Source organism: Arachis duranensis, chromosome 4 (assembly GCF_000817695.3).
Source record: "Arachis duranensis cultivar V14167 chromosome 4, aradu.V14167.gnm2.J7QH, whole genome shotgun sequence".
NCBI lineage: Eukaryota > Viridiplantae > Streptophyta > Magnoliopsida > Fabales > Fabaceae > Arachis > Arachis duranensis.
In genome coordinates, this window is record NC_029775.3 from 91,557,376 (window position 1) to 91,566,761 (window position 9,386).

A 9,386-nucleotide genomic window follows, 5' to 3' on the forward strand; every position below is an offset into this window, starting at 1 on the left:
CCCTTAGGTACCTTCTTTTTGGTACCTACTTTCTCAGTGCTTGATGAAGATTGCCCAACACCAAACATAGAGTTGGTGTCTGGGGGCTCTGTATAGCTCTGCACAGAGAGAGAAGGTGCAAACACTATGTGCTGCACAGTGGTACTTCTTTTGTTAGAGGGGGAGTTAGGTTTGGACATCTTGAACAAGATACAATCCTCATGCAACTACAGGACTAACTCTCCCTTTTCCACATCAATTATGGCTTTAGCAGTGGCTAGGAAAGACCTTTCAAGGATGATAGACTCGTCCTTGCCCTCTCCAGTGTCTAGAATTATAAACTCCACAGGGATGTAAAGGTTTTCAACCTTCACTAGGACATCTTCTACCATGCCATATGCCTTTTTTAGGATTTTGTCTACCATTTCTAATGAAATCTTGGCAACTTGCACCTCTAGAATTCCCAGCCTTCTTATTATAGAGAGAGGCATGAGGTTTATGCTTGACCCAAGATTACACAAAACCTTCTCAAAGGTCATTGTCCCTATGGTGCAGGAAATTAGGAAACTTCCGGGGTTCGACATCTTCTGAGGCAACTTTTTCAGAATTAGGACACTACACTCTTTGGTAAGTACTGGAGGTTCCTCCTCCAATGCTTCTGTTCCACAGAATTTGGCATGCATCTTCATGAGGATTCCCAAGTACCGAGCAATTTTCTCTTCCATAGTTTCCTCTTCCTCATCAGAGGAGAAGTATTCTTCAGACTCCATAATCTACAACAGGGCATTCAAGGGGGCCTCGATGGTCTCCTCATGAGCTCTGATTTCCTTTAGTTCTTCAATAGGAGGGTCCTTAGTGGGCGTTGAACGCCCATACTCTCCTATTTTGGCGTTCAATGCCAATGATTGCTCCCTATGGGGTGTCGAACTCTTAGCTACTCCCTTGCTGGTGTTCAATGCTAGAAGCTCTTCTTCAGTTTCGGCCTCAGCTCCTATACTGAGGGCCTTGCACTCTTCTCTTGGGATTACTTCAGTGTTACTTGGAAGAGTGTAAGAAGGGATCTCAGGGATCTTCTAATTCAACTGACCAATCTGTACCTCCAGATTTCTGATGGAGGACCTAGTCTCTGTCATGAAACTGTGAGTGGTCTTAGAGAAATCGAAGACTATAGTGCTTAAGTCAGAAGACTTTGCTTAGAAGTCTCCATCTGTTATTGAGAAGGTGAGAATGGTCTGTTATTGAACTTATTCTGGTTTATTCGACCTTGATTGTTGTTGAAGCCTTGCTGAGGCTTCTGTTGATCCCTCCATGAAAAGTTGGGATGATTCCTCCATAATGGATTGTAGGTGTTTCCATAAGGCTCATTGTTGGTATTCCCAGAGAAATTTCCCACATAGTTAACCTCCTCCATCATGGGTTGATCTGGATCATAGGCATCTCCTTCATAGGAGGCTTCTTGAGTGCTGCCAGTTGCAGCTTGCATTGTAGTCAAATGCTGAGAAATCATGTTGACCTGTTGGGTCAGAATCTTGTTCTGAGCCAATTTGGCATTTAGAGTGTCTACCTCCATGACTCCTCTCTTCTGAGTAGCCCTACTGTTCACAGGGTTCCTCTCAGAAGTGTACATGTATTGGTTGTTAGCAACCATGTTAATGAGTTCCTGTGCCTCTTCAGGCATTTTCTTCAAGTGGAGTGATCCACCTACAGAGTGGTCTAATGACATCTTGGATAATTCAAAGAGGCCATCATAGAAAATATCTAGCATGGTCCAATCTGAGATCATATTAGGAGGGCTCCTTCTAATCAGTTGCTTATACCTCTCTCAGGATTCATAGAGGGATTCACCCTCTTTCTATCTGAAGATTTAAACTTCTACCCTAAGCTTGCTCAGCTTCTGAGGTGGAAAGAACTTGGTCAAGAATGCATTGACCACCTTCTCCCAAGAGTTTAGGCTTTCCTTAGGCTGAGAATTCAGTCAAAGCCTAGCTTTGTCCCTTACAGCAAAAGGGAAAAATATAAGCTTGTAAACGTCAGGATCCACTCCATTGGTGTTGACAGTATCACAGATCTGCAAGAAATTAGAGATGAATCTGTTGGGATCTTCCTGTGAAAATCCATGAAACTGGCAGTTCTGTTGAACTAGCTTGACTAGTTGAGGCTTCAGGTCAAAGTTATTTACACCAATGGCAGGCATGGAGATACTGCGCTCATAGAAGTCAGAAGTGGGGGCAGTAAAGTAACCAATGACCTTCCTTGTGTCTCCTCCATCATTAGGATTGGCTCCCATGTTTGTAGTTTCAACTTCTTGTTCAAAAATCTCTGTGAGGTTTCCTCCGGAGTGTTGTGCTCTAGTTTGTTGTAAACGCTTCCTTAGAGTTCTCTCAGGTTTAGGATCAAAGAGAGGTTCTTCATCTTGGTTCCTGCTCATAAACAAGAAAATAAAACCAAGAAAGAGAAATAATGGAAATTTCTATGTCAGAGTATAGAGAACTCCCAGTGAGATAGGAAGAAAATGAAAATAAAGGTGTATTTTATTTAAAAGAATAATTTTGAAAATAGAGAGGAGATGAGAGATAAAATTTTTGACAATAAAGAAAGAAAGAAGAAGAGGGTTTTTGAAAATAATAAGGGAGAAAGAAGTAGTAGATTTTCGAAAATAGAAGAGAGAGAAAAGGAACCAAAGAGATACTAAATTTTTAAAATTAAAATAAGATAGAACAAGTAACTAACTAAAAAGAATTGGAAAGAAAAAGATTTGATTTGAAAATTTTGAAAGAGAAAGTCAAGAAAAGATTTTGAAATTTAATTTTTTGAAAGAATAAGTCAAACAAGATAAGATAAGATTTGAAAATCAAAAGATAAGAAAGATAAAGATCAAGAATCTAGAAAGATAAGATATGATTTTGAAATTTGAATTTTAAAATTTGAATTTAAAACAAGATAAGATATCAGAATTTGAAATTCAAAGAAAAGGAAAGATAAGACTTTAAAATTTTAAAATTTAAACTTTACTAACAAGAAAACACCAAACTTAAAATTTTTAAACTAAGACAAGAAAAGATAGAAAAGATTTTAAAAATTTGAATAAAGATAAAGCAAATATTTTTGTATATTTTTTTTGAATTATTAAAGAAAAAGAAAAGAAAAACAACTAAGAGACACCAAACATAAAAATTTTAAGATCAAAGACACTAGTTTTTTGAAAATTAAAAGAAAAACACCAAAAGACACCAACTTTAAAAATTTTGAAATCAAACTAGAAAAATTACCAAGAAAGTTTCGAACATCAAGAAAGAAAACAAGAACAATTTTGAAAATTAAAAAAAAAAGATGAAAACAAAAAGGGACACCAAACTTAAAAATTGACACAAGACTGAAACAAAAGATAAAGATTACTAAAGAAAAGAAAAGGTTTTGAAAAAGAAAACAAGAAACACAAGTAAAAGAGCAAATAAACTGTAAAAAGTACCTAATCGAAGCAACAAGATAGTCCGGTAGTTTGTCAATCAGGAACAATCCCCGACAACGGCACCAAAAACTTCATGCACGAATTTTAACTCCGCACAACTGAACCGGCAAGTGCACCGGGTTGTCCAAGTAATACCTCTGGTGAGTGAGGGTCGAATCCTACGAGGATTGTTAGATTGAGCAAGCAATGGCTACCTTGTAAATCTTAGTCAGGCGATTAGAAAAGATGATTGTTTGTTTGAAAGTATAAAACGAATAGTAAAAGAAAGAAACACCAGATTGATGTAAAAACAGTGATAAGGATTTAGTTAAGGTTTCAGAGATGCGTATTCTTTCCGGATTAACTTTTCTTACTGTCTACTTCAATAAAGAATTATTCATTCAATGTCAGTCGTAAGTGATTAACTCATGTCCTCTCATCAAGTTAATCTCTTTTAAACTATAGCAGTCCACCATATTCAAGCAACTCATGTCCTCTCCTCAAGTTAACTCATAGTTTCTCACTATAGCCAAAGATGAAGGCCTAAGCAATCCACTCCCCTTTGTGATCCTACTCAAAACGCAACAAATAAGGTCGAATCTTCCGGATCAAAGAATGCTGCTTTTCTGACTCTAGCTTTAGCACCACAGAGACCTCAGTAACCCACAGCCAACGGGATTTCATCTCACATATCCAAAGTAAGCCTAGGTACTCTCTTGGAAATTGCGATGTATTCTCTAGCTGTAGCTCAATGCTATCCGGGTCAGGACTCGCACGGAACCGATGTAGAATAGGGATGAATGTCACGTTTCACCCTTGAGAATGCATCAAGGAATAGAATCAGAAATGTATTGAAATAGAGACAGTAATATTATTAGTCCATGAGAATCAGCAGAGCTCATAGCCCTAACTTAGGAAGTTTAGTTGCTCAAACTGTACAAAAAGTAGTGTATTCGAAAAATAGGATGGAAGAAGCTCCTTAATATGGGTGATCTTCTCCTATATATAATAACCTAATAACTAAGAAGTAAACAAATACGATAGACTATACTAGAGGTGCAAAAATCCACTCTTGGACCCACTTTGGTTGAGTGCTTGAGTTGAGCTTGGCGTCCAACTTAAAGAATGGGCATTGAACGCCCATTAAGGTGGGTTTTCCATGCTGCCATCTACTCCTTGGTTGGCTCTGAACACCAAAAATGGGGTGAATTGGCCGTTCAACGCTGGCTTGAGTCCCCTTGGGGAGTTGAACGCCAGAAAGGGAGTGCATTGGGCGTTCAACACTCAATATGAGCAGTCTCCTTCGAAGAAAAGTATAAAATGTTATATATTTCTGGAAAACTCTGAAAGTTAGCTTTTCAACTCCGTTGAGAACGCATCATTTGGACCTTTGTAGCTCCAGAAATGCTTGTTTGAATGCATGGAGGTCAGAATTTGAGAGCATCTGCTATGCTTTCCTTGCCTCTGACTTGGACTTTGCCAAAACTACTAGATTTCAGCCAGAAATTACCTGAAATTATAAGAAAATACAACAACTCAAAGTAGAATCCAAAAATATAAATTTTGCTGTAAAACCTACTAAAACATATTAAAACTCTACTAAACAAAACTAAAACACTAAGAAAATAATACCAGAAAGCATATAATTATCTGCTCATCATTTAGCCGAGTCTAAGATTTCTTTGAAAGAGGTTGATTTAAATTTATTTGAATGATGAGGTGGAATTAAAGATTATAGCTGAAAGAAGGAATGATTAAAGCTTAAGGTTTAAAGTCTACAATTTAAGGTTTGAGTAATTAAGGTTTAAGGATTAAGTTTTAAGGAATTAAGGAATATGGTTTAAAGGTTTGAGAAAAAAATATTAGGAAAAAATGATTAAGGAAAATCAAGTAAAATGAATTAAAGAATTTAATTTTAAGCACAATCTTGTGAGGAGCAGTGATACTAACACCCACTTAATACTGGAAGGATGGTTTCTCCATGAGGACAGCGGTACATAACGCCAATCTTAAAAATATTGTCGGGTTACGGGCAATCAACCGACATGTGAGGTCATAGTTTGTATAGGAATAGACATGCATCATATTTGTTTACTGCATAACTTCTTTGATGATATTACTATGTGTGTGTTTATGTTTGTCTCTATTTGTTTAAGATTTTGTGAGATTCTATGATAATATCTGGGATGGATGATTTTGTATGCATTTTATTAGAACTAAGAAGAAATAAATTGTTAATCTTAAAGAAGGTAAAAGAAATACTGTTATGTAAAATCCTTGTTGAAAATCTCAAGTTCTCACCCCTTATCCTATTTTTTCCTATAGATGGAGACGAGCATTGTGTTCTATGAGATGTACGAGCCATTCATTTACAAAGATCTTATTTTTGGGAGTTATTTTTTTTGTAGGATACCTCGTGTTAGGTTTTATATACTACATAACAATCCATTCTTGTACCCCATAGATAGTCCGAATTTTGGCCCAGACATACCGTATGACTTCCCTTTATCATGGTTACATTGGGACAGACCTGCATACAGGATTTCTGTCCATTCGGTGCATGTGCATTACTTTAGCCTAACCCATGTAACACCCTAGATTTTAGCACCTCATGATCATACTAAAAGTTTAGACGTTACTTACCTCTAACCCTTTTAATTTTATACTATCTTATATATATATATATATCCACGTAGCATTATATACATAGACTTATTCAAAGAACTTCAATTACAAGTCCTACCCCTCTAAAACCAAAAGAATAAACGACGAGGGAAAAATAAATTCTAACAACTCAGCTTGTAAACATAATCTTCTACGCTCTTGCAGCTCCGCACTAAAACTTCGCACTTGTAGCTGAAATGGGTGGAAATAGGGGGTAAGAACTAGGGAGATCTTAGTAGGGTCGGGGTTAGAAGTTAAGTTTGTTTCATTATGTTTTCAGTCAATAACAATAGTCAACAAAATATAATCCAACTTAGCAATTACAGAACATAGAATCCAATCACAAGCACACACAATCATAGAAAACACAATCACAAACAAATATGCACAAACAGGTATGATGCATGTCTATTCCTATATAGGACATGAGCACATGTGTCGGTTTGTTGCCCGATTTCCGACACTGGTCCTGAAACAAGGGTTTCGTACTGCTATCATTATCTCAGCCAACGTCCCCTCCATGAGCGTTATGCATCGCCGTCCTTATGGGGAAACCTTCCTTTTGGTATCTAATGAGCATTACGCATCGCTGTCCTCACTAAGTCGTTCCTATAATATCAAGTGAGCATTACGCATCGCCCTCCCCACTAGACACTTGGCACTAAGGCCAAAACAACACTCAATTTTTTTTAATCTTTTCTCTTTACTCTACTGCGGCAAAGATACCTTTAATTAATACCTTCTTTTCTATCTGTTCTATTGTGGCAAACGTTCATTAGATTTTTTTAATCTTTGTTCTCTACTCTTCTGTGGCAGAGATTCCTTTAATTAATACATTCCTTTCTCTTATATTCTCTGCTCTCATGTGGTAGATGTTCTTTAGTTTCTTTTATTCTTTTAATTCTTTTGTTGTTTGTTATTTATCAAATTATATTTCCACTTAACTCAGCAACCTTTGCATGAGTTTGGCTTCTAGTGCCATAACCTCTGTAAGCAACTTCTGTCTTACAGGTGCGACTCTTTTGAGCCGATGCATGTCTACGTAACCTCTGTAAGTAACTTCGGTCTTACAGGTGAGGCTTTCTCTAGCCAATGTATGTATTGATAACCTCTATAAGCAACCTTTGTCTTACAGGTGCGACCATCCCCTGGATTGGCCAATATATCTCTGGAAAACAAATTTCGATGGCTCACCACCATAACTTTGCTTATCTCATTTTCTTTTCTTTTCTTTCTTTCTTTCTTTCTTTCTTTTCTTTCTTATCATTTCACAATATAAATTGTCTTCACATTATTCCCTCGCATTTCTCATTTTTCATTCAATCACGCTTGCTTCTATTCTAAGATACCACTTGTTCTTCAACCTGATGAATGTGATGATCCGTGACACTCATCACCATTCTCACATATGAATGTGTGTCTAACAACCACCTCCGTTCTACCTTCATTTGAGTGTGTATCTCTTGGATTCCTTAAGCAGAATCTACGTGGTATAAGCTAGAACCCATTGGCGGCCATTCTTGAGAATCCGAAAAGTCTAAACCTTGTCTGTGGTATTCTGAGTAGGATCCGAGGATTGAATGACTGTGATGAGCTTCAAACTCACGAGTGTTAGGTATTAGTGGCAGACGCAAAAGAATCACTGGATTCTATTCCAACATGATCGAGAACCGACAGATGATTAGCCGTGCGGTGACAGCGTGTGTTGAACATTTTCACTGGGAGGATGGGAGGTAGCCATTGACAACGGTAAAACCCAACATACAACTTGCCATGGAAGGAGCCTTGCATGCATGAAGAAGAAGACAATAGAAAAGTAGAGATTCAAAAGATATAGCATCTCCAAAACTTCAACCTGTTCTTCATTACTGCAAAACAAGTATTTATTTCATGTTCTTTTACTTTTTACAATTAAATCTGAGAATTATTGATATCCTGACTAAGAGTTACAAGATAACCATAGCTTGCTTCAAGCCGACAATCTCCGTGTGATCGACCCTTACTCACGTAAGGTATTACTTGGATGACCCAGTGCACTTGCTGGTTAGTTGTGCGAAATTGCAAAAGTGTGATTGTGATTTCGTGCACCAAGTTTTTGGCGCCGCTGCCGGGGATTGTTCGAGTTTGGACAACTGACGGTTTATTTTGTTGCTTAGATTAGGAATATTTTATTTTTGTGGTTTAGAGTCTTTTATTTGAGTTTAGTTTTATATTTTAAGTTTGGTGTCAATTGCATACTTTTATTTTCTTTAAAATTTTCGAAATTGCATGTCCTTAGTTCTTTCTTTAATTTTAAAAAATTTATAAGTTTGGTGTCTTCTTTGTGTTTTCCTTTAAATTTTCGAAATTTTGTGTTTGATTTTCTAAAAATTTTAAGTTTGGTGTCTTTTGTGCTTTTGTTTACTTAAAATTTAAAAAAAATATATATATAATAATAAAATAAAATAATATCCACATCATCTCCCGTTCTCCATCATGGACCTAAGTGGAATTGAGCAGTCCAGAAGGACTCTGGGGTCATATACTAACCCCATTACAGCTGCAAATGGGAGTAGCATCTGTATACCTCCCATTAAAGCAAGCAACTTTGAGCTAAATCCTCAACTCATTATCATGGTACAGCAAAATTGCCAGTATTCCGGTCTTCCACAGGAAGAACCTACTGAGTTTCTGGCACAGTTCTTACAAATTGCTGACACAGTACGTGATAAAGAAGTGGATCAAGATGTCTACAGATTGTTACAGTTTCTATTTGCTGTAAAAGATCAAGCTAAGAGGTGGTTGAATAACCAACCCACAGCAAGCATAAAAATATGGAGACAGTTATCAGACAAATTCCTGAATCAATTTTACCCTCCAAAACGGATGACACAGCTAAGGCTGGACATCCAAGGCTTTAAACAAGAGGATAATGAATCCCTTTATAATGCCTGGGAGAGATATAGAGGTATGCTAAGGAAATGCCCCTCTGAAATGTTTTCAGAGTGGGTACAGTTAGACATCTTCTACTATGGGCTTATAGAAAAAGCTCAGATGTCTTTAGACCACTCAGTTGGTGGATCTATACACATGAGAAAGACGATTGAAGAGGCTCAAGAGCTCATAGATACGGTTGCTAGAAATCAACATCTATACTCAAGCAGTGAGTCCTCTATAAAAGAAGAAGCTATGGCAGTAACTACTGATCCTAATCCTCAAGAACAGATTGTTGAACTTAATAAACAATTGCTCCTGATAACAGAACAGTTAGCAGAATTTAAAGAAATGCTCCATGAAACTAAAGTTGCTAACAAGA

General features: G+C 37.1%; 1 protein-coding gene across 1 annotated transcript; it reads right to left on the bottom strand.

The window, feature by feature from the left end:
• Positions 1-206: 206 nt before the first annotated feature.
• Positions 207-749, bottom strand: LOC107484883 (uncharacterized). The gene has a single exon (XM_016105430.1). It carries the CDS (start codon positions 747-749, stop codon positions 207-209), a length of 543 nt encoding a protein of 180 aa, XP_015960916.1.
• Positions 750-9,386: the final 8,637 nt, after the last annotated feature.